Source organism: Astatotilapia calliptera, chromosome 22, assembly GCF_964374335.1.
Source record: "Astatotilapia calliptera chromosome 22, fAstCal68.1, whole genome shotgun sequence".
Lineage (NCBI taxonomy): Eukaryota > Metazoa > Chordata > Actinopteri > Cichliformes > Cichlidae > Astatotilapia > Astatotilapia calliptera.
Window position 1 is genome coordinate 8383470 of NC_137442.1, and position 25613 is coordinate 8409082.

At 41.0% G+C, this 25613-nt stretch overlaps 2 protein-coding genes across 2 annotated transcripts in view; both read right to left on the bottom strand.

The window, feature by feature from the left end:
- Positions 1–8615: 8615 nt before the first annotated feature.
- On the bottom strand, positions 8616–10638 carry gdf6b (growth differentiation factor 6b). Its single transcript, XM_026156365.2, has 2 exons — positions 10154–10638; positions 8616–9952 (listed from the first exon to the last, which is right to left on the bottom strand). The coding sequence occupies exons 1-2, from the start codon at positions 10569–10571 to the stop codon at positions 9060–9062; spliced, it is 1311 nt and encodes a 436-aa protein (XP_026012150.1). The 5' UTR covers positions 10572–10638; the 3' UTR covers positions 8616–9059.
- A 1242-nt stretch (positions 10639–11880) lies between these two features.
- The window catches only part of pkhd1l1.1 (PKHD1 like 1, tandem duplicate 1), a 44153-nt gene continuing 30420 nt past the window's right edge, over positions 11881–25613 (bottom strand). The window contains exons 48-77 of the mRNA XM_080296321.1: positions 25287–25423; positions 24154–25183; positions 23605–23796; positions 23171–23322; positions 22917–23076; positions 22102–22273; positions 21918–22006; positions 21579–21742; positions 21239–21368; positions 20195–20313; positions 19841–19970; positions 19367–19540; positions 19062–19165; positions 18741–18867; positions 18512–18633; positions 18305–18395; positions 18051–18199; positions 17525–17647; positions 17321–17432; positions 17073–17189; positions 16795–16960; positions 16144–16376; positions 15687–15851; positions 15420–15577; positions 15098–15233; positions 13769–14113; positions 13528–13679; positions 13253–13399; positions 12806–12959; positions 11881–12615 (exon numbers count right to left, since the gene is read on the bottom strand). Of these exons, the coding sequence (XP_080152447.1) occupies positions 12359–12615; positions 12806–12959; positions 13253–13399; positions 13528–13679; positions 13769–14113; positions 15098–15233; positions 15420–15577; positions 15687–15851; positions 16144–16376; positions 16795–16960; positions 17073–17189; positions 17321–17432; positions 17525–17647; positions 18051–18199; positions 18305–18395; positions 18512–18633; positions 18741–18867; positions 19062–19165; positions 19367–19540; positions 19841–19970; positions 20195–20313; positions 21239–21368; positions 21579–21742; positions 21918–22006; positions 22102–22273; positions 22917–23076; positions 23171–23322; positions 23605–23796; positions 24154–25183; positions 25287–25423 (5507 nt within the window). The 3' untranslated portion in view covers positions 11881–12358. The remainder of the gene's footprint in view (positions 12616–12805; positions 12960–13252; positions 13400–13527; positions 13680–13768; positions 14114–15097; positions 15234–15419; positions 15578–15686; positions 15852–16143; positions 16377–16794; positions 16961–17072; positions 17190–17320; positions 17433–17524; positions 17648–18050; positions 18200–18304; positions 18396–18511; positions 18634–18740; positions 18868–19061; positions 19166–19366; positions 19541–19840; positions 19971–20194; positions 20314–21238; positions 21369–21578; positions 21743–21917; positions 22007–22101; positions 22274–22916; positions 23077–23170; positions 23323–23604; positions 23797–24153; positions 25184–25286; positions 25424–25613) is intronic.

Here is a 25613-nt window from a genome sequence, read left to right on the forward strand (position 1 = left end):
TTTTATTTCACTTATGGTTTCTATTTTTCACTATAGCATATGCTAGAAAATACATTACTGGTGAAACAAGTGATGTGAATTCTAGGCTCACTGCCTCTGTAACTCTTTTCTCCCTTGGTCTTTTTGAACAAGTTAAGCATGTTATTTTGAATTGCTTTCCATATTGAAACACTCAGAAATCATGCCAAACGCCTGTGCTGCAATGTTCAGAAAGTGACATGGTCTTCCTTTGCACGTCACCAGCTTCATGAAATGAAATTGGTAGTCGTGGCATGACATTGCTAACAGAAACGTGTAGTTTTCCAGTAATACAAAAACACTGTTTTGCATTTTTAAAGAAAAGTGACTGTGCACCAAAATGTAACAGAAAACTGCATTTTAGATCAGTTAGTCCTCTTTCCTTTCCAGAGGGACAAAGGCACCAGTAGTTAGCATCTCCCCATGTCACACCTGACCATCTGCTGGAGGCTTTCATCAGAAGTAGTCAACTATTTGGCTCAAATCTAGTACAGAGTCTGTGGTTTCCCCATGCCCAGCCACCAATTTGGAGGACATAGATATATGCTGATATATCTCCTAGCACCAGCACAAGAGGAAGGGCCTCCTCGTTAGGTGTCAGTCAGCACAGTTTTGTTTGTTTTTTTACCAGTGCAAGAAGTTTTTTTTAACTAATTCATATTTGCACAATTCTCACAAGGCAGGCAAGCGATGAAGAAAACCAGGGTTAGGTGTCTTTGGAAGGCGTTTAAAAGACATTCCCTTCTTTCTCATTTGATGATCGAAGCTCCTCTCTAACCCATCAATCCAAAATCTCCCACAGGTGGTTGGTTAGGATTTAATCTAGCGAATAAAGATGATTGATGATTCACATCATTTTCATCCTCATCAAACCCTTCAGTGACCGCTCGTGCCCTGTGGTCAGGGGTATTTTTATCCTGGAATAAGTTTCTCCCATCAGTTTCAAATGCACTGCTGAGGATCTGTTCCCAGGCTTTTTTATTATTAACATCAACGGGATTTTGAATGAGGCTTTCTTATATTTGGAACAGAGGACGGAAGTTCTGGTTTCACTTCAGCTCTCTGTACTAGGGATTACATTCTGGGTATCTTGGCCCTTGCGGCTTCAATTCAACCATTGCAGAGATCCTAACACCAGTCTACCAGCCGGTCCGCGTATTTGGCCCGAAATGAGGTATCTCAACAATTATTGGATGGATTGCCGTGAAATTCAGTGCAGACATTCATGTTCCCCTGGACATTTAGCTCAAAGCAGCACTGTGGCCTCACTTACTACTGCTGAAGTAACACTAGAAAGACTGTTTCATACTTTAAACTGCTTCCTTTCTTTATGACTTCTCTGACACAGAGCTGTCTGTTTTCCCTTCAAAACTCACACTCTCCCATTTTTTCTTTCAGTTTCATATTTCCTTACTTGTTTGTCACGTTATCTCTGTTCACTTTCCCTCAGTTGTCATCCCATTCTTCTTTCCCTTCCTGCTCTCTGACACACATCTTCTCATTTATTTTCCTTTTCTTGTTCCTTTTCTGTTTCTGTTGCTCCTGCTGTTTGTCTTTCCTTCATAGACACACCCCTTCTGGCTCACATCCTCTTCCCCTCAGGTGCATCACAGAGATGAAGGATGGTATCGGGACTTTTCCAACGTCTATAAAACGTAACCAGAATGAGGTGTTGTGGATAACGCGGGTCTTTAAAATGTTAAAATATGTGGCTCCGTGCCCGCTGCCCTCTCATGAAACCTTCACCCGAGGCCACAGACTGTATAGGAACAGAAAGATCGAGTATGGGAATGCAACTGGAGGTTCCTGTTCAAAGCGCGGAAATATAGCATGTGTATCCAAAGTACATGTGGTGAGAGAGAAGAAATCGAGAGAGGGGTTACAGCGAGGAAAAATGAGAGACAGAGAGGGCTTTGAGCTTTCAGATGGGGAACAGTGGAAGTCACTAAACCAAAGTTATTTTGTTTGAGCCTATAGAGCAGTGACTGCAGGTATTAATGGATGAATACAAACACATTTACATGCTGTAAGTGCCAAATTATTACAATGTGGAGTCCCAAAACTCAAATATTGCCAAGTCCTAAGCCCTAAAAGAGAAGCTAAATGCATATGACAAAAGTTAATCCTCCTGAGACCTGTGAAATTGAAATAATTTTGAGGCATTTGAATTTGAGATCAAAATATGACAATAAGACAAGAGCAACAAAGAAAAAATAATACAATTAAACAGTTTTTGAAAAAAAACCTGTGCTGTAATTAATGTTTTGACAGCTGTTTCTGGTATCGTCAGATATTTTCCCCGGTGTTTGACCCGTGCCTTTTAAATTTAAAGGGAAGCACAGTCAGGAGCAGATTCAACACTTATTCAATTAAAGAGTCATGTAACAACGTGGTAAATTAACTTACTAACTTAACTATCAGTATCGTCATTACTGCACAATGTGCAGAAGAAATAAGTTACAACTTTTTAAATAAATTATCTCAAATCTGGAGAACAAAATGTTTAGTGCAGTAATTGATTGATTGATGCTACATGTGAGGAGCAGCTTGCACAGCGTAAATCTGTCTGCACACTGTAAATGAAACATGTCGTCACACTGAAATACTTTCATATTGTTAGTGAGCAAACTAAAATGACTTCATCTTTTAACCTGGTGTTGATGGACGTCATTGTCCCAAAGATCATGCTCAGTGCACAAACTGATAAAGTGGAGACTCCTTCCAGCTGATGCAGGTTACACCTGATTGTTTTCTATTTGTAACTTTTTCAAATGTGGAAAAGGAGTTGTTTTTTTCCGACATCAGTGATTTTTTTTTTTTGTATACTTTATTAATCCCTTGTAGGGAAAGTACTCTCTGCATTTAACCCATTCACTCAAATAACAGAACATTTACTGAATGTCCTGTTATTTAACTTCCTGTTAGAACAACTGAAACAGGAATTTATGTTACTTGTCTGAATTATTTTAAAGTGTATTCTGTATGCTTATCACAATTTTTAGTGCAAACCTGAGAGGTTTTCTTGCTTTTAAGAAGACACATTTTACAATGCACACCTGTCTGCATAATTGAGCTGCTCCCACCTGTTTAATCCATTTTCTCCAGGTGTGCAACTGGCCAAAGGACCACACTAATTAAATTTCAGTGTTTCAGTATTTGTGCACTCGCTCACTAAAGCCCCAGTAGGTAATATTAATTCCACTACTGTTAAATTAATGTGAGAGTAATGAACTTTAATATGCATGCTTCCAAGCAAAGTGTTCAAAAGTAGTTATTGTATCAGCTGAATATCAATGGAGCTTTGACTCAAGTATTTCATGACTGAATGAAATGTCAGCTCTGAAACTCAACTCAACATGCATACGTCTAAAGTGGAATTTGGTTAATTTATAATGTGACAAACACTTGCAAAGCTTATGAATCAAAACAGTCAGACACTGAAAAGAAATATAAAAATCAGTTTAAGACTTTAGGATGTTACACGCCCTCGCCGTCCACTGAGGCAGAATCCCGTATACTGTGCAGCAGACTGTTCAAGATACTGAGACCAGTGTCTAAAATTAAAGGCATCTAATCTTAAAGGCAACCTTACATAACCAGTTAAATAATATGTAAGCTTCCACCTTAACCAGCTAGGACAGAATATATAAAAACACAATACATGCATGTTTATTTCAGCAATTTTCCACTTTTTTTCAATTGTATTTTAAACAGGATTTCGATAAAAATATTTCAAAGATGTTGCTTAAGTTGAAATGCAGTCTTTGAAATGCTGTTGATTAGATACTGAAGGGTATCTAGACCTGAAAAAGCATTAAATTCATGCCCTGTGAGGTCTGAGGAAGAGCAATTCCCAGAGTTTACTTGACCAACAGAAGTGACTTCCCTCTTGTGTCGGGGCTTTGCTGCCATCCGACTCCACAGAAAGGATTTCCCCCATAAAGCCTCTAACAAGCTACGTTTACCAGAGTAAACACAGAGGTCAAGGTGAGAGGACTTTTCACTTCTAAAAGCAAACAAGGGAGGCACGTGCTGGATAATATTTAAGGGGAAAGTATTTTCTCTGTTTTTGCCGTGCTTGTCTGACATTTCTTTGATGTTTTTTTTTCCCGTACTTCTGTAAATATCTGTTTCCAGATCTCTGTCCTTATCCCTTTTTAACTCTCTGTTCCTCTTGACTGCACTCTGGGCATGTGTGAAACATTTAACATCACAGAAAAGTCAGAAAAAAAACATGAGTTCCCACTTATTTCCCCCTCCTCTGATAACAGCAGCTGAATCCTGCACTCGATTTACACCCGTCTTTGTGTCTCCAGCAAATATTTTTCTCCATCTCACAGCAAATCTGCCACAGCGAGACACAGAGCAGAAACGCCTCCTCTTTAGAGACGCTGCATTCCACTCTTTTGTCCTTCGAGGCTGCTCCGAGCAGCCGCTTCAAACCCGCCTCCCCCCTTTTTTTTTATATCTCACCTTGTTGTTTGGAGACTGACAGCGAGGCCCTCAGTGAGCATCGCACGCATTCCTTCCCCCTCACCCTCCTCTCTTCCCTCTTAATTGCAGCTCTTTTCTAAGGGGACGAGTACATTGTTTAATATCCGCAGTCCCTGGAGACAATGGGCCACTTGACCTTTGAACCCAGTTAGGGCAAAAGCAGGCTTAATCTGATGTTGAGATCCTCCACCACTATTGTCTGTGAAGTAAAGGACTCAATGTGGCTCTAGACTGAAGCGGGGTCAGTTATTGCATCCGCACACCAATTTGTTTGTCATATTGATCCCATCCATTCTCCCTCCCCATCCGACCTCCAGCACAGAGAAACACAGCCCACCCATGGAAGATGGCACTAGTTCCACATGTCTGCTGACCTTGCTTTCACCCTGCAAACTGTCCAGCAGCAGGTACAGCTCAGCTCTCTGTGCTGGAACTGAAGCTGAATATGCAACAAATGTCCCCCTAAAGACCCGTGTGTACTCTGTATTGTGTCAACCTTGGAGCCTTCTCTTGTGTATAGAATAAAAAATCTGACATATCTAATTATATAATTAGCTGCTTCTCACTCTATTTGAAGTAATTAATGTATAAACTGGACAACCCATCATGGAAGAGTTAAATATTTATCTTTTTATAACAGAGAAGAAGATGTCTAAACTATTTTCTTTAAATTGAAGTTGGGAAACTAGCAAAGGGGTTTCATATTTTTGCTTATAAATTAGGTAAAACAGAGTTATTTGCTGACTATGTGGAAACTTTTCAACCTGGAGAAGTGTACTCAAGCTTTATCAAATAAAATTTAGATGTAAAAAAAGGTTAAAAGGTTGCTGTGAGAGCACTTTATAAAACCTGATAGCACTAAAGCTTACTGGAAAACGTGATCAAACTATTAAACAGGATTACTGATGAAAAGCAGTTTTGGATTTCTCTGGCAAAACACAAACATTTTTAGTCTTTTTATTTTGTCCACTAGATGAAGCCACAATGATGCTAATTTATTTTTATTAGCAAAACACCATAACTGCAAACAATGGACTGTAAATACTGGAAATAGTGGCCACAGCCAAGCTAGAGCATCTTAAAATATAGTTTATTAAGACATTATATATTGTTTGTTTAATGAAAACAAAAACAGCCATTAAAAAAATTATGTTATTACAAAATGTCATATAGTGTAGGCCATATTACTTTTTTTTTTTAAATACAGCTACCTCTATTGTTACCAGACGTAATCACTTCTTGCCTTCCCTTAACTGTCTTTAACAAAGGATTCAGCTGCTAACTGATTAATTTTAGCAGCAGTTGTACTTTAAGACATTGGTAAGCTAGGCTGCTGTTCAGTCTTTATGCTAAGCTAACCTGCTACTAGATTATTTTATAGACATACATGACAGTTACTTTAATTCAAGCTGAGGTTTTTCCTTTAAGTGTAATCAGATCACACTTTCCTTTACACCTGTTGTACAGTTAGCAGTAGGTGTTTTTAGCATGACAAACCCTGTTTTAATTTAGCTAATCTGCAGTTAGCCCAGTTTGTCCAGTAATTTGAGCTTTTCTGTTTTCCTTTAAAATATATATATTAATTTAATATTGAAAACATTCATGTATTTCCTTTCTTCTTCTTCTTCTTCCTCTTCTTCTTCTTCTTCTTCTTCTTCTTCTTCTTTATTTTTTTTTAAGACAATTGCTACATTAATTTAATTAAAATGTTACCAGCGTTTGAGTAGTTAATGCTTCATTTTGAAGATATTGCAAAGTTTGGGGTCAGTAAGAGAATCAACAGCACTCCTGCAGGTGTAGATCAGCTGATATTTGGCTCAATTTGGTTATGCTACTTTTGCATCTTCCAGGTGTCTCAGTGTCCTTCTGTTACAATGTTGTTTAATTTACTGTTTACAGACTCTGGGCCAATAAAGAGCTGGCATTTTTTACAATACAAAAAAAGTCATGTTAAGAGTAATCACTATATGGTACTAGCACTAAAACTGTCAAAAAATAAATAAATACATTCAAAACATCAGCAAGAAAACATTGTAAGTTTTAATGTGCATCTTTATACATTTTATATGTTAATTTGGTTAGACTATTTAATGCTGCAAAAATACATTATTCAGGAATTTCTGCTTCATAGAGTAGCACACTTTTATTATAGAAATGAGAGGTTCCAATAAAACACAGTGTGCCACAACACTGTCTCTATCAGTTGTTGTAATATATTATTTTTGGATGCCTGTAAATATTGCAGAGCATAAAGTATGAAAAGTTAAAATGTGCCGCTAAGATAAACACAACACCAAAAATAATCTTTTTTTCTTTTTTGTCTCAGTGGATAATTATTTCCTGTTTATATATATACATTAAAAACACTGATAGAAATCTGATATTTCACAATCTGTCACATTTCTTTACAAAAACATTACCCATGTGTGTTTATTTGAGCCTGAACCTCCAGATGTGTAACTCGCACCGTCTGGAAGTTGTAACAGAACAAAGCGGCCAAAGTAAATGCAATAATTTACTCACATGACTTAAATTATTATTTCCATACCAAATATTTACACATGGCACCTTTGACCATCAGTGCATTACAGACAAAGTTATTGCATCTATATAATCATCTTAAACATAAAGCGGTGCGAAACCCCACGATGGTTTTGATGAAAAGATGTGAACGTTGGTCGATCGGAAGACGTTCCCTGAGTCATAGGCCATGTCAGGTGCTGAAAATCTGCTATTTTAATCCTGGCAGGGATAAAAATCAAAACTTCCATTATGCGGAACATGTTTACCTGAAGTTAATGATTTGGTTTACAGAAGAAACAGCTGGAAAGAGCGGAATCAGTCAGTTTGTTCAGTCAGCAAAAATTCTATATTAACTAACTGGACACGTTTTATTGTTCTAGTGAAACTGGATGTAAAGTTATTACATATCATATAAACCACTGAGCTAACAGACGAAGAGATCTGGATAGTTTTTTTTTTTTTTACTCCAAGGCCTTCTTTTGAAAATGACCAGAGAAAAATTGTGCCAAAACAATAAAACCACTGACAGCTGATGGGAATAACATAAACCATATACAATGCAGCGATCTGCTGGGAAACCTAAGATTCTGGCTTTCATGTGGATGTTCATTAGACAAGTAAGATAACAGGTAGACTCCTCGATGGCAGTGGGCACAATATGCCCATCTACACCGAAGCAACTACCTAAGAATATGATAAGGAGCTCAGATCATTGACTTAACCTCCAGACTCCCCACTCCCATTCTAATCCAAGCATCCGTGGAAGCCTCACATTTAAAGAACAGAGCTCAAAAGAGCCACTGCCACTGTGTCTGAGCAAAGTGGATGTTATAGATATGAAACAAACTAAGAATGAAGTTACCACACTGATGACATACACCTCTGCTTAATAAACTCAAAGTAGATATTTATTTCATTGTTAATAATCGCTTAAAAGCTGTTTTTTGACTTCTTTAAAATGTTTTAGAACCAGGTCTCTGGTACCAGACATCCTGTCTCCATGCCCTCATGGGTTAGAGCTGTGTCCAAGTTTGGCAGATGGTTTTATTGTTGTGGGTGATTCATTGCTAATATAGTTTCCTTTCGAAATCCTTTAAGTTTTATATAAAGAGTCTAAAAGTTATACAAATTACACATTTAATTTAATCCAATCTTTTGATCTTTTGAAAGGTTCAGTATATTAACTGAAGGTTTATTCTTTGTTGAAGATTCCTGGATTTGTGTATGGAAACCATTCTCACGCTTCTAACTTCCAGAAGGAGCTGAGCTCATCATAAAGTGGAAAGTTTGCATGTCTGAATCATCACCTGTATCAGTCTTGTGACAGGTAATAGACCATCAGCAAATACGCTGATATTTACAGATGGTGGTGGCTTCTGCTTCTTTGCTGTGTTTGACTAACTATGACAACAAATTTGGTTATTAAATGGTTGTGAACAGACAGCCACATAACGTCCACTTTGCGTATACTTAGCTTGTATTACCAGAACCTGTTTTTGTAAAGATAACATAGTAATGCCTTTTCTGAATACATTTACATCCACATTTATTGCAGGGTGGATTTATTTATCTGGACTACCTTTGTGTGGTTGTTTGAATAAATTTTATTTCTTTAGGACACGACCAAGCTGCAGGGTTTAGCATACAGATATGAAATCATCCTTTTCATCAAAATCTTTGCAAGAACATGCTCAACTTTTTGCATTTAGTATTTTATTAATTTGGCGATGAGATGCATATTTATTTGTCCACAAATCTGTGGTAATTGCAGAGTTTCAAGTGACTAGATGGATTTTCTTTAAAAAAACAAAAAAAGGATGAGGAGATGGACAGAAAGAGATGTTTGAGGTATCAAGATGACTGTGTTGGATGCATAATTGAAAGAAAAATGCTTCTCAACTATAGTTGATGTCTCCATCTTGCTAAAGTTCTCTTTATTTCAGATACAGGCTTTCCTCCACGTTGACTGCGATGCAGTTCAATTCCCAGGAGGTCAAGGTAAGCCACGACCCCTGCTGGGCGTACTACCTGCAACCACAAGACTCCACCACCATATCCTCGTACTGCTTGTACACCACATTGTTTCCTGAGTCGATGTAGAGGATGCTGATGGGGCTGAGTTTGGATGGGGCGCAGCAGCTTGGAGGCATGTTGCTAGGGTTCATTGAATTCATCAGAGTCTGGATAATGGCGTGGTTGGTGGGCTCCAGGTGGGAGCGCAGGGGGAAGTCGCACACCCCCTCGCAGTGGTACGCCTCATAGTCCAGCGGGGCGATGATCCAGTCGTCCCAGCCCAGATCTCTGAAGTTCACATGCAGGGGTTTCTTGCTGCACCTGGATTTTGACTTCCTGCCATGTCGCTTCCCATGGCGGGTTTTGGATGCAGCAGTCCTGCGTCTCCTGCTGGCTTTAGTGCCAGGGCCCCTCTCTTTGGGGCTTTTCTCGAGGCCCAGTAAGGCTCTCCCCTCCCTCCTCTCGCTGAAGAGTGTCTGCTTCTTCATTGACCTGGTGAAGACCACTAAGATGGCCTTCTTCTGCTGAGGCCTCCCATGTCGGTGCAGTCCCAGAAGATGCAGATCCAGCTCCCTCTCAGGATTGTCCAGCACGGCCCTGAGCTCCAGGCAGAAGTGCTTCCCCTGGCTCAGGTGTTGTCGCTCCTTGAATATCTCCCACACGTCCAGCACCTCCCACCTCGGCCTGTGGGAACCCTGCAGGTCCAGTGTTTTGGAGTCGAGCAGCTGCTGGTCGTGGCAGGAGAGGAGCTGGATGTCGACAGGCTCTGTTTCCGATATCCTGAAATTCCCAGACGCTTTTGTGTAAATCCTGAGCTCGGCTCCCAGCACCTCCGCTTTTTCTGAGAGGGTTGAGACATCGAACAGATACTGTTGTCTCCTCAGAGGGGAGAGTGGGAGGTCATCTGTGGAAAGCATTAAAACAGCAGGGTCAGATGCCTTCTCACTGAGATGATCTACATACCACAAAGATGTGGAATCTGACAGATAAATATCCCAAATGCAGTCTGCACTGAATTAAACTGGGAGACAGAGTATGAGTCACAGGTGAACCAGCAATACTACGTACAAGCACACACTCACACACGCGGCAGAGCTCCACATACCTTGTCCGCTGTCCACAAAACTTGCAATAGTGTTTGCAGCTTTTGAAGAACGGAAAAAGCTGGCATTGAGACCCAGCTTCTCCGCCGTGGAGAATGTCTTGTAAATAGACAACATGTAGTCATGCGGCTCAATTAAGTCTTTAGGTGCTGCTTTGTTGTATCTGTCCTGTGAGGGTCGAGCGTAAAACTCCTTAAAATATTTAGACGCTTCTTGTGAATTAAAAATCTTCGCCGCTTTGCTGCTTTTCGGCGCAGCTGGAGGGAAAATAACGAGAGTCTGGAAACAGGGCATGCCCCACACGAACACAAGAGCCCCGCAAAGAAAAGAGAAGTGATAGAAATCCATCCTCTGCGCTCGTCCTGAGTCTGAGTCGGAGCCTGAGCTGTGGCCGGGGTGGACCAGAGCTGGACTCTGCATCCGCTCCTCTGTGCAGCAAGTGGCTGCTCCGCAAAGTGCGCACAGCTCAGAGGGACAGGCGGCGCGCAGTTTAAAAAACACAGGAGACGAGGACACGCCTACATTGTTCTAAAGGCTTAAAGGAGAGGGCAAATTAGGCTGTAAAGATAATTATTCCTCTGACACCCCCCACCCTCCTCACGGAAAGACAGATGTGCGCTCAAAAGACTATGGTGCATGAAACTGCGCTGACTTTTCTCGCTCTCACCAAACCTGCTTAAATGGAATCAGAATTGATTTGATTTTCAGTTTTAAGCCTGAGTTTTGGAAGTTTCTCTGCAGAACGAGTCCTGTAACGTTGCCTCGGTGCATTATTTCTTTAGTGTTTATTGTGGAGTGTAATGCCCTCTAGTGAAGCAAAGAGATACTGCTTTGATACGAAAGACGAAAGGCGCACAGAGGCAACGTCCTTCAGCACCGTGGACAGAGTCTGTGCTCAGCAGATAGAAATAATTATTATAATCCACACATTATTCAGATATCCTCATATTTGAGATTCATGACTAGAATAGACTCTAGAAAGAAAGACATAACTGCGTAACTATACTACACTTTTCTGCATGGTATGAAAAAAAGGCGTCACGATGCTGTTCATTATTTCTTTATTTCATTTTTTAAATTAATTTTGGGACATTAAAATTATTTATTACAGCCCCTTCTAAAATGTTCTTAATGGTGGGAATATTTAAAGTTACATCCTCAGTAAAAACATTTGTAGACACCCGTGGGGCTGAAAACACCTGAATTCGAAGATCAAGAGGCGTGGCCCAACGCTTTTGTCTTTATAATTTGTTTACATTGTATCCATGGCCCAAATCTCAGCTCCATTACCTCACTGCTAAATCTTGGGCTTCACTATGGTTTCATGTTTACTGAAGCAGTTAAAATAATGAATAATCAATAATCCAAAACAATTTCCAAGTGATTTGATTTTGTATTTGTTTTTGGATCTGTTGATTTCCCAAAGGTGCTGCTTGTAACGCTCCACGTAAAGAGTCGTGGCAAAAGCCAATGTTCATGAAAATTTGGACTCCATTCACCTTTCTTTCCCCTCCAATCACATTCTCTTTGAGTAGATATAAGCTCCGTTTCAGTATGTTGCCTACAGCGCTGTGGTCTGGGCTTTTAATATTATGTTTTGGTATTTTATTCTTTTAACAGTGAAAAGCCTCTATCCACTTTGCTGCCAGGGCAGACCAACGAGCTTTGTTTTTTAAAGCCCCAAAAACATGAGAAAAAAACAAGTCAAGAGACAGTGACACAGTAAAGATTCACTTAAAGATAAAAAACACAATTTATTGAAAAGAAAGTGTAGTTTCAAACAATCATTAACATGCAGAAAACTGTTGCAAAATTTCTTGTTTTCCTTCAGCTGTTTGCAGTTTCAATTTCACTGCTGCACTTTTTAAAAGTAGAGGTAATCTATTTGGACCTCACACCCATATTAAATCTTACACAAAATACAATGAAAGAACCCAAAAACTAACAGAAATTAACATCTAATGCACAAAATCATTCAAGAAAAGCTTTACTTTTACCTCATGAAATAGTAAAAATGATTATTTGTTGTTGTATTCTTCATAAATCCCTTTTACCTGAGAAGATTTTTGTTCTAATGGATATTGATCTGAAGGCTATAAGCAATGGAAAAATATACCACTCACAATAAACTTTAAACAAGAGGTTAGTTTTCGTCCTTCATGTTAACGTGACTTTACATTATCCTTCATAAAGCGGGCTGAGCTCTTCTAACCTATGGGGACAGCATCGGAGCAGCAGGCCACGGTGTAGATAACGCTAGCCAGGCACAGAGCGCCAGCAGAAGCAGTGGTGCCAGAGCCGAAGATGCTGTCGTCGGTGACCTGACCAGTGGTCGTGGTAGGTGTCGGCTCTGTAATGTTGCTGCTGGTCGTCGGGATCTGGGTGGTGGGAGTGTTCTTAATGGAGAAGGCTCTGGATGTGGTGCCCCAGTCCTTCAAAGTGAAGACCATTGTCAGGTTCTCACCTGCAGATGAAGAACAGATACTTATACGCCTAATAGGATCAGTTTCTGCTTTCATAAATAATGCTTGATATTTATTTTATGCACATATTGGTTTTGCAATTTTTTTTATCATGCATGAACTGCACCAGCTGTTTTCAATCTGCCAGTTTTCAAACGTTATTTAGGTTCAGGTGAGGATGTGTGAACACACCGCTGTTAACAATGGACAGGTCGCTGAAGTTGGCCCAGCAGGTTCTGAACAGGATGGTTGTGTTTCCTTCAAGCCCACCAACGCTGTTTCCATCAGAGTCCTTCAGGCTGGCTGTAACCATGAGAGTCGTCACTCCCACGGAGACGCAGTTTCCCTGCAGACATTAACAAAGGTCAGTGTGAATGGATACACACACACACAATGGACGAATATAGAAAACAGACTTAATCCTTGATTATATTCCATTGTGGACACAAACAGCTCGAGACCCAATGGCTAAGAGGGTCATTCCTGTTATACGTATTCAACTTATTCAAAGTCTGCTGGAAATGTGCCACCTGGGGTGCAGGGGTAGCTAGTGCAAAATTAGATAAACCAACCTCACATCCTTCCCAAAACATCAGCTTTAACACTGGCTGTGCAGTAAAACATCTCGAGCTGCCTCACCTCTGCATCCACAGCCATCAGACTGGGCTGCTGGTAAAGAGGACCCACAAACTCCCCGGCTATCGGCTCCTCGATCAGCAGCAGGCGGTCCACGCCGGACACGTAATTCACGGTAGGTTCCTCTCTCGTTACTTCCTCTGTCGCCACCTGAGGTTAAAAGGAGGAAATCACCATGTAAATATGAGACATTTCATCACACACGTAATGTATTTTTATCATCTTAATATCAAAACAGCTGTTATAGTGTCTACAGAGCAGATGTTATTCTGCTTCACCTCATTCCAGCTGGGGTCAGAGGATGGAGGAGGAGGTGGGACCATGCCAATGGAGGAGACGTTAAAACCGATGGACTGACTGAGGTTTCCAGTCACTGCTGCCTGACCCAGTTCATCAGCGATGTTCTTCAGCAGTGTAAAGTCCTCGTCATCTGAGAAGACACAGGCAGCAAACATGATGATTAACTGAACAGATTAGACCCTAATGAGCAATAAAGTGGCACTTTTCCTTCTTCCTAACCGTTGGTGCTGTTTGTGGTTTGCTGGACAGGAGGCTTTTTGATCTCCACCTCCACCGTCAGGCCCGTGGATCTCTTCCTGCGACGCGCGCCTCCGTTCTCCCTGATGATCTTGGAGATGCGGATCATGTTGGGAGGAACTTTGAGGAACACGGCGAGGTTCTGGACCAGGCTGTTGCCATAGAACTCCTCGTCGGTCATTGCGGGGAACCCAAAGGCGATGATGAGAACCGGGGCAGTACGGATCTCCACTGGTTGAGAGCCTCTCAGCACGACCTTCAGCATCTTATAGTCCTGGTCAAAGTAGTTGGTTCCCACAGTGGCATTTAGCTCGGGGACGTACTGACCTGGAGTGATTAAACACAGAAAATCTTAGATCATCATCTTCAGATATAATTCATACATGACAAACACAGATTCTTGTAACATTTCCTGTTGATTTGATTAATATTTGTGGTGATTATTTGCACAAGACGAGAAATTAAGAATGCAGATACTTTAAACTAAGACAAAAGGTAAAAAAATATGTATTCATCTAAAGCATAAAAGGGTGGAAAAACACATTTAACAGAACAAACAAAGGGCTACGTGACATTAGCCCGCCATCTTTTATAAAAATGGCTGGCGTCCACTAGATTCTGAAAGACGTCTTAGAGTCGGTTGATGAACCTGATGTACTTTTCTCTCCGCTGGACATTGTTGGGGAGAACATGTTAGAATACTCACGTTACTTCTTTGTTGTAGAGAATCAAGCTATTTAGTTACTTTAGTTACCAAGTCAAACCTTGATCAGGGTTTGGGATCATAGTTTGTTTTTTTGTTGTTGTTGTTGTTTGTTGCATTAATATTTGGGTTCTCAGATGGGTTTCATTGTTTTCATTTTCACTTTTATTTTGGTTCCTGTCTTATAGTTATTTTCTTTATTCTTTTATGAAGCAGGTATTTCCTGGTCGCTTTTTTAACAAATATATTCTCAGTTTTAGTTATTGCTACTTTTTCAAGTCTAGTTTTAGCTTGTGTGCACCTTATATTTACTTCCATCCTCCCTCCCCCGTGTTCCTTGTATGTTGTGAAGTCTCCACATCTGTGTCCTGTGTTTCGCTGTCACACAATTTTCTGTTTTATTTTGGTAATCATTTTTCTCCTGTGTCTTGCATTTTGTGTTTGCCTTTGTTGATACCTTTAGATTCCACTGTTAATTTATGTTTTGGAATTTGTTGGACTTTTACCTTCTGCTTAGTAAAGGTTGCTTTGTGAGTCCAGCATTTGAGTCCTTTTGATCAGCCGTGATGCTAGTCGGCACATGATATCTTTGTGTAAACCATTAGTACCTGCAAGGATCGGTTTCTTCAAGATGTAGTTAGTGTTATCAGCATTCCACTCAGCATTAGTGGGAGCGATCAGTTGATTATTTACATACACATCCAGACGCTGAGGGTTGGAATAAAACACTGACACCACGATGCTCTGCACAAATGTAACAACAAAAAGACACTTAGTTACTGAATGTAGATTGATCTGAAGACTTAGACATCTGGTTTGTATTTGTGGGCATTTTTTTAAATGATTTATCTCAGGAGTGCCTTTTAAAAGTTTTACTCCTTAAAAACAATTAATACATTCAGAACAGCATTTTTGAAAATGTGGCCTGACCTCAGATGGATTAGAGTTGAGCATCATGAGGCGAAGCTTTTGCGGGCTGACGCTCGTGAAGTAGACGTCAAAGGAGTGACCAGTGGCTACGATACTGTGGAAGAGGGAAAGTCTCCTCTGGCAGGTGTAGCCAGAACACCAACCGTGATCCTGAGGACCTGGACACAAACACACAAAACAGAGTTTTAAACTCATTCTGCTGTTTTTAAACAGACCGTCAACACCCAAGATCTTAAGCATACGATGGAAAACGTTTCCTTATCCTACCGTTGATCAGATCCACATAGCCGTCTCCAACCACAGCGACGGGGGACAGACGTCTGGTCTCCGCGTCAGCGTCGAGACTTTCAATCACCAACATCCTGTAGTTCAGGCCGAAGCACTTGTAGCTCTGCCAGGAACTCATGTAGGTGCATGTTCTCCTGATCACACCTACGCACAGATTTTTAACTAGATATATAACACTTTCCAGTAAAACTCATGACCACCACAGAACACTAAATTTACCCATTAAGCAATAAACCAATGTAAGAAATAAGACAGGAAATATCAGACACTAAGGTATCTGGCTGGAAAAATGTATTCATTAACTGATAAGATATCATTTTAAACTGAGTTCAGTAGCTTGAACTTAAAGAAATAGAGCCTGATGATTGTAAATCAACGGAAATAATAAACATTTACCAGACACACTATTGTATCTCTTCCACCAAGCTCTAGTTACCTTTGTTTGGAGCAATCTGGTTCACCGGGATTCGGCTGCCATTGAGGGCTGTCAGCATAACTTTGGGGATGCGATAGTCGCCCAGCCCCCTTCTGGGATCTCCTCCCCACTCATACTCGGATTGCGGCACCACGGCGCCCACTGCCCCTAGGAACGACCCATCCAAGTCATTCAACAAGCTCTTCTTCTTCGCGTCACAGTCCATGTCCACACAGTCAGCAGGGTTTACTTTACTGGGGCACAAAAACATTAGATTTTACTTGATCACATTTTCCATAAAATACATCAACAAATACCCAGCTTCAAAGGTCAAAGCTTTTCATGCATTTTGTTGCGTAAAATCTGCATCATTATGTCAAAGAGTGGAGGTTATTGGTGGTGATGTCCCAGTCATGTGATTGTAGTTTTGTTTAACATTAGCACTTCACTTCTACACTTTCAAAACCATACAAGCGGTGTCAGTTTGTGAAGATTACTTTGTTGAATAAAAGGTTCATTTTTGCCAGCTGACTTACAAAACATGTCATGTCTTCACCATGTGAAAAACACATTTTTACAAGTTATTGCCTTTTATTTATTTAGGTTTCTGTTATAAACAGATTTCTAATCAAAGCCTTAGCACCGGACATCTGTTAGCATGGAGTGACCTACCCCAAATCAGGTCTGTGGATAAACACTTTGGCCTCGTCTGTGCTGTTGATCATCTGAATGCCTGAAATCTGCACAGGGTGCTGCAGGTCTTCATTCAGTGGGTTTGTGATGAACATGACGTTTGCCTCAGAAGAGCAGACATTTCTGAAGTTGACAAATGTTGTGTCTACAAAGAAAGCCAGTGCAATCAGGAGTTAGAAGCATGTTTACTGGGAAAAAGCTCCCAAGCATCATTTCAAAAAGTCAGTTTGATTCCAAATCGCAGAGGCTGAACCAACCTTTGACTGTCATCAGCCCTTTAATAGAGTTGTAGTTCATGTTTACATGATGAGCCTTAGCTGGTGCACTGTTGTGGGCAGACTGGAAATTTGGCCAGCAGATTCCAGATCTGCCACCTGTACACAATGAAAACAGAAACATCAGTTAAAGAGGTTTATTAGCATTTGCATGTATACGTGGTTCAGGTTTTACTTTTTTATTCTTAAATTGACAAAATCTGTATCTAAGAGTTTCAGTTTAACTCTACCTTGGATAGGTCTGGGAGCCCGATGGCCTGAAGTGGTGGCCAAATTAAAGTCGATGTTTGGCAAAGTGTCTGAGCAGTTGAAGCTCGGGCTGCTGCCAACAATTAATGAATTCTGGGGGAACAGGGATTTGAGTTAAATCCTTTGGCAAAGACAAAGCTCCCACAGAAGAACAACAATCAGTTAATCAAAATAAAGCATCTCACCTGAATTAGCACTGTTTTATTGGCAAATTCATGGGAGAGAGAAGGGGGACCATAGATCATAGGCATGATTCCCATGCCGTTGTCCACCAGGGTCACGTTGGAAACCATGACATTCATGATGGTCTGTGACAGGGAGAGGAAGAGGAAAGGGTATCATTGTATCTACTATATCTTTATTTTCAGACAAAGCATGGACCCTTTTAAAGCAAACACATATTAAGTTTGTTACATATTGCTTGAACAAATTCCTCAAACAGGCTTTTGTCAGCTTATACTTCTAATGCTAAAGCTGCTTTCTGGAAAGGCAACTGGAACGTTGTGAAAATTATGGCAAAAAGCTATTTGATGCAGTAAAATATGACCAAATGTACGTGCATGATCCAACATAGCCTGTTTTTCCTGTTTTTCTTCTCATTAAATGCCCAGATTTTTTCTTTCCTTTTGTTACCCTCAGGTTATTTGCCCTGTTTTGGGTGAACCTGGCTGATTATTCAAGTGTAGGAAGCAGAGACTTGGTTTTTAATACCTGGAAGTAGATGCCGTAGTCAAAGCTCCTCCAGACAAAGAAACCCTGGATGTGGGCGCAACCAGGCAAACCGTCATTGTTCAGATAGACCCCGAACAGACCGCCGTGAGCCTCGTTATGAATCCAAGCCTCATTATCATTTATATAACCTGCACAAGAAGAAGTTCTGTAATTTACTGTTCTGAAAGAGGAAGAAATTTGCACCAGCACCGGACATAAAGCCTGTCACTGTTGATTAAAGTCATCTATGTCACCTGGGCATGGTTCGCCATCAATGCGATACGCCACTCTCTCATAACCCGCCACAATGTTGTGCTGCAGCACGATGTTTGTCCCCTCGCTAACCTGAAATATGTTTAAAAAAAAAAAGAAGAGACCAGATGATTATTATAAACAAACATTACTTACGTTTAAGTGGTTGATATATATTCCTATTCCTTGGATATTCCTAGAAAACAAACCTCAATGGCAGCATTCCAGTCAAAGTTGAAAGGCTCCTCTCTGCCTTGGTACGATCCAGGCCACAGTGTCATCATCACCAAGTTCCTCCTCAGTTTCACCTTATTTCCCCAAATTCTGATGCCTGAAAACACAAAAAGAAACACAGAAGAAGAGAAATTGAAATCAAATTTATAACCATTTTGCCTTCATGAGATACAAAAACAGAGCCACGGACAGCACAGTGTTTACCTTCTCCGACAGTCTGGTGGATGATGTTATCATCAACATTAAGGCCGTCTGTTCCAAAAACGCCGACTGCCGGAGAGAAGCCGTCGTGGAAAGCGCAGCCCTGAATGTATGACTCTTTTTCTGTCACCTTTCACCACAGAAAAAAAAACCCCCAACAGATTTAACAGACACTTTCTTCTCATTAAACAACAAAAGCAGCAGTTTTGTTTAAATAAACTTCTGCTACAAGATATAAAAAATCATATTTGCAGTTGTTAATCCTCCTCTATGATCAGGCAGTTGCTGGGAAAGATGCTGTGTGTGCGTGCGTGTGGGCTGCACCTCTCCCAGATTGAGGAAGGCCACAGAGTAGCGTGGGTCGCTGTAGTCAGTCCAGCCTTCCTGGCCAGAGTGGTAGAACTCCACGTTCCTGATCTGAGCTTTGCCTTCAGAACAAAATTGCAAATTATGATGACAGAAAGTCTGAGAGTCATCCTCACGACTGATATCCATTCAGTCTATTTATACTGAAACATTTCCCCTCCCTCCCTCTGTCAGTGTCACTACTACACTCCATCACTGACTGCTGTTTCAACCCCTTCTCCACCACAGCATCCACGTCTTCAGGGCGATGTCTTTTTTTTTACCTTTATAGTTGATTCCCTCCCAGGAGTAGGTGCCGACGAGCAGCCTGGCTCCAAACGAGTCTTGCATCATAGTTGGATAATCCTGACCGATGATCTTGATGTTTCTGGTCAGGAGACCAACATCAGCTGCCAGAGTGTAGGAGAAAGTCGTACCTGACACAGAGTCAGTCCCACCTGTGGACAGAAGATGACGCAGACATTTCAGTGTTTGATGGCGTGTTGCTTTGGAAACATCAGTTAATAACTGAGGTGGTTCCTTAATAGTAAGAAGGCAGCCAGCGGATCTATATTACAGGTTTGCTTATAATGTTTTTTTCCCCTCATTAATACACCTTAAAGTTAAATTCTTACAGCTTCAACACATACACATAAAGGCTTTTTATTGAGACTCATATAACCAGACCGAACAAATCCTTTCAGCTGATGTAAAAGAAACACCAGAACAATAACTCCAAGTCCTGAGCTACGACTCACCAATATGAGTGTGGGTCAAAGGCTGGTTCAGGGTCAGGACGAAGCCATCCGCTGACACGGCAGCGATCTGACGTTTTTCCGTCTCCCATGTGGTGTAGCTGCTGGTGGAGATTACAACCTCGTCTCCAACCTGAAGCAGGCGTGTCAAAAAGTGAACACTTCCAATGAGAAGTAATTAGAGTAAAGGTACTCGACAATCTGGTAGAAGGAGAATAAATTGATTTTGTTGCTCAAGGAATAAAAATTCAGGACTGTAGTTGGATGTTATACAATCAGCTTTCAACACCCAACACGTGAATGCAGTACGTAGTATAAAAAAATGGAATAACACATTCTAGAGGAAACTATACAGACCTGCCAGTCGACCGACTGCGACAGGGTCAGTGTGTTGGATCCAGCGTTAGCAGTAGCGGCGAGTTTGGTGCGGTAAACATTGCGAGGAAGTCCATAGAGCTCCAGTGTGCCGAACACGCCTGTTGGACAAGAAAATATATTATTTCTGCTGTTTTAGATGATAAATTTCTTATGTTAAATTGAATTATTCATTTAAATAAAATTAGAATAACTGTCACTATTGATTATTATCGAATTTAAAATTCATAGAAAATGAACAAAGACATAAATTTGCATTTTGAATACTGCATATTAAGCCTTTCAGGCACAGTGGTCACTACAGCTATTCAAAGACTGTTTTCTTGTATTTGTGTCAGTGTTGATGGTATACTTGCATATAAACCACTACATTGGACACTGATGTGTCAGTCGATACTCCATTCATAAGTCTAAACGTATGTTGTCCACCTAATTGGCCATGTAAAAAACTCTTTGAAAAGTACATGTTTAAAAAAATGAAGTTCAAACACCTTTTTGTCATGCCTAAAGATAAATAAAAATATTTAAGAAAAAATCCTGATTGAGGTTGTCAAAATTCAGGTATGGAAGGGTTAAGTTAAAAGTTCTGAGATTTTAGGAAACAACAACAACAACAAAAAAAAATGTTCATTTTGTACTTTAGCCTAGTTTTTGAATTATGCATCACAAATAATAAGGATCTGAGCAGGAGTATGGACAGTAAAAAGGGCACATTTGCTTTATGGCTCATGCAAGACAAATCTGAATACTGTTGGGAATGATGGACTGAGAATGTCACACAGATTTAAAGCCATGTGGTAAAAGCAGTGCATCGATTGCTTCCTTAGCTTTTTCAGTTATATTAGCTTTTAGTTATGTGATGTTTATCATGTAACTGCAAGGTTCGTCTTGTTGCACTTACAGGCTTTTAGAAACGTCACCAGTCTCTTCAGTTGGAGCTATCGTTGCAGTACATACACGGAAACTTTTTTACTACAGTCGAAAAAAAGGTTAGGCAAGTACACGAGTCGGTAGCAGTTTTCTTACCCAAGACTTTGGATCCCTGGTTGGGTCCGTTTGGCAGAGGCCAGTCCGGAGTACGGTGGTTCCCTCTCAGCTTGATGTACAGCTGACCTCTGAACGGCTCGTCGTTCCATCCCGCAATCAGTCGGCCGCCCTGAAAGAGTCACAGATGTTAACATCACCTAACTCATCGTGCTCAGTCAAACAGTACCTGTGACTTCCACATTATCATGTTATGTAGTAGGCAAATACACACTCAGAGCTGCTGTCATAATGAAATATATGCTGGAGATAAATGCTGATAAATTTATGTTAAAGTGATATTCTGGATGAGGATCTTGGAGAGATTACTGATCACACTGACCTGGATGGAGATGTAGACAGCATCTATAGCCACAGTGTTGTACGCGGGTACAGACCGAGCCTGTCTGGTAGATGAGCTGTTCATGGTGTCGGGGATCTCAAGGACTCCGATAACTGTGAGCTTGTTGAGAAGAGGAGTGTCGGTGTCCAAAACGACCCACTGCCCTGTGGTTTAGCAAGGATAAAGAGGCATTTTTAGTCACAATATACTTATAATAGATGTTTTATTTTCAGAAATTAACTTTTTTGACAATTAATTTTTAAACTTGCTCCTAAAAAAACAAAAATCTTTTTGTGTTCAAATGTTGTAAAAAAAACCTCCTAGTTTTAAGCTTCTTACCTGATGGGATGACCACGTCGGCACCCTCTGTTGGCTCGGTGAAGTTGTTTTCTGCCGAGCCTTTCCAGAAAGAAGCATTGGACCATCGGCTACAGAAAAACAGACATTTTGATGATAGACCAAGGCCACACCAGAAAAAGTTAAATGCATAAAACGTCTGATAGAAAGATAATAAACAACTTACATGAAGTTACCAGGTCGGCGGCTAGGTAATGGCGCGAGAGTGGCTGGAGGCGGTGGTGTTGGAGGGATGCAGTTGGGGTAGAAACAGCGGAAGACCGCAAAGTTTGTCTGAACGTCAATCATAGATCGGTCAACGCTGGACCTCCGCCTGCGCTGGCTTGTCTTCCCAGACACTGCAAAGAGAACAGAACAGTGTTACTGAATGCTTTATTCAAGCAAGAGTAGCACGCACCCAATGAAGGTAAGATGTACAAAAACAGCAAAGTTGATAAAAAGAAGGATGATGATAAAGCAGGCCTCCCTGAGTTTAACGCTTATTTATATTTTATCACAGCAAACATACTGCATGCTGCACAACCTATTTAACAAATGCAACAATTTCATTAAAAACGCAATTTTCTCTCTTTAAAAACATTCTGCTCCTATTCTAGCAGCGTAATGAAAAAGCTTTTTAACATATAAGACTGAGCGAGAGTTAGGAAAATCCACTTTGTATAATCTCGTTTTATCTAACGCCTCTGTCAACTTATGGACCGCTTTCTTGTGATTTCATCAACTGGGCACATCAGGAATTTCGGGCACATCTAGAGCTGCGCACCTGAGATTACCACATTAATGACATCTGCTCTCTTTGACATCATGGGTAGAGAATCATCAGAAAGTGAGTGTCTCGAGACACTTTGGGCATTTTTACATTGTAGTATTTACACATTATAGTGACATTATATATAGGAAATGCATAAGATCTTTTCCTTTAATAAAATAATACAGGATAAATCAAATAGTACAATATATCCATATTAAGGTGCGTCTAACCGATGTAGTAGAGGTTGTTGGAGCTTTTATTGAAGTACCAATCTCCGTTCCTGTTGTTGCTGAAGCTCAGTGGCGTCAATGAGCCGTTTCTCGTGTCGATGATCTGGAAACTGTCTGGACTCTGCGTGAAGTTGTGGTTGACGATGACGTACTGATCCTGCTGCATGCAAAGAAACGTGCGACAAACATCAGTGTTTGCGAAGCCCTATATCGAATTTAACATACTTTACTCACGTGTTCTTTGACGTGATTACCTTAAAGCTGTAGAATTTTCCGCTGTAAGTGATGTTGGTCACGTGATCCACATTTTCAAAATACCAGTTGTACGTCTGTCCAGAGGGCAGCAAGGCCATCCATCCAAATGGATGAGTTAGTCTCTTCTTCAAAAAGGGGACCCTGGAGCTCCCTGAGTTTAATTTAAGAGACAGAGCACACATATTTATATGTTTGTTTACATGTTAGGAGGTTTGCATTTATTAATGCACAATAATTATCTAACATTTCCTATAAAGATTAAATATTATTCTCTGCAGTTTGTTCCTGATGGCATTTTCAGTTGTTGTAAAATCTCTACTGCAGTTCCTTCTAAACACCAGTAGATGTCAACACAGGTAAGAAAACAAAAACAAATTACAGCTTCTTCTACAACTATATGAGATCTGAAAGTAGCGAATACAGTTTTTTATACCATGTGAGTTGGTTAGAATGACGTTCTTGGCCACCAGAGAGCTCGGGGAGGGGTTGTTAAATGCCAGACGGTGGAAGTTAACAGTTTCGTCGCACACAGCGGCGGGGAAACCCACGCTCCACTCGGCACTCTGGGAGCAGTGAGCAGGATCCAGCAGGTCGCTCATAGGCACAACTACATGATTTATGTTTCCTGAAAATAAGCAGAAAACCGACTGAAGAGCCAAAACATGTGAAGAACATACACATTTACGTTTACTTTAAAACAATCAGAAAGAGTCTTGCTACAAAACATTCTTAATAAAGGAGCAGAAGTGTATTAAGCATTAAGGTGATGTTTAAAATTTCCTTAAACAAGTACACTACTTAGCTTTGGCTGATTATTTAATGCATAATGAAAAAGTAGCAGAATGTTTGAATAAATAGAATTTCTGAAAAGATTAATTCAACATGATTCTTGGAAGGCTTGTATTACTCTTACATAACAAACTGAACCTTTATACACGTATAAGAGAGAAAATGGTGAGAAAATAAAATCACTAAAGATTACCTGTGAGGGAGCCATCAGTGTCCACCAGCTGCACTTCATGCTCCCACCTGAAGCCGGCCTTGTTGGGTGAGTTCATGTACTGGATGCCACTGAACCTGGCAGCCCAGCCACCACAGAGCTCCACACACACCCCGTCGATCGAGGTTACCCCGACGGTTGCGCAGGAGCTGCGGTTGAAGTTGATGAACTTGCTGTTAATGACGCTCATGCCGTCGTCGAAAGGCAGGATGACGCCGCGGTGCGTGCAGAAGTCGCTGCCTAGTCCGAGCTCGTCCACGTGACCCACAAAGGTGCTATTGGACACCGTCGCCCCGCCGTCTTCTCCAAAGCCCTTCACAGCCCATTGAACGATACGCTTGGCTTCGATGCCTGCTTTCTCATTGTTTACCATGAGAAAGTTGTTGAACTGCACGGCGCCTACATTGACCCACTCAGCACCCTTTTCGCAGTTCCAGGTGGTGAGAGAACGGAAGACAGCGGGCTCGGGGATCGAGGACTGGCACCCTCCGTTCTTCATGGGGAAAAAATCTTGGAAGATCCACAGTCCAAACCAGCCCTGAGAGTGCACAGTGTTGTTATAAAACTCACCAAGGGGAACTCTCTTCTGGCAGATGTTTGGGTTGTAGGAAGGGCCATCAGGGCGGTCATGCATGCGGTACCAGAAGCCAAAATGCGTTCCCCCTGCAGCGGCATTGTGGCGAATGATGTTATTGGGATTTGTGACCCAGTAGCCGGCGGGAGTGACATCATCATTTAGCAGGCTGGTGCTTTGTTTGACAAACACAGCCAAGTTGTACTGCAGGATGTTCTGCGTCTCAATGCCGTCCTCAATGAAGAAAGCCCCACCCATGATGTTGTAGATCACATTGTGCTCCACCAGAAGCCGGTGGGTGTTGTGGATTGTTACGGCCCTGTTGAAGGTCTGATGAATCGCACAGCCCCTCACGTACGACTTGTAATTGATGTCTCCCATCAGATGCCAGTGGATGGGATAACGTCCCAACCTGAAGGCCTGTCCGGCGTGAAAAACCTGCAGAACAACAGCACAAAGACTTCAAACTTTTAACACACTAATAATAATTTTAAAAGATACTATAGTATAGAAATGTTTAGAGAATGAAAATACATTTTACCTCAACATATTCCAATCGGCCAATCGCAAGATTCTCGTTTGGTCTGGGGGCGTGGAACATGATGCAACCTCCAAACTGATCGCTGCCAGCCTCCTCTCCAAACCGTCCTTGGAAACATGTCTGGGTGGTAAACTCACCTGAAGGACACAGAAGTGCAAAAGTGTATTAAATACAGTGTTGCTCTTGTCTCAGAATTAGTATGCAGATACAGCAGAGGAGGGTTCAAGCTATATATACAGAAAAATATTTTACTTTAAGGCTGACAATAACAAAAAAAAACCATCTGATGTGTCTGAAGAAAATCCTCATCCACCATTATCACTAAGT

Coding starts and splice junctions, on each gene's coding strand:
- gdf6b (XM_026156365.2), bottom strand. CDS start 10,571: ATGCAGAGTCCAGCTCTGGTCCACCCCGGCCACAGCTCAGGCTCCGAC. Junction 9,953..10,153: donor TTTTGTGGACAGCGGACAAG/GTATGTGGAGCT, acceptor TGCTTTCCACAG/ATGACCTCCCACTCTCCCCT.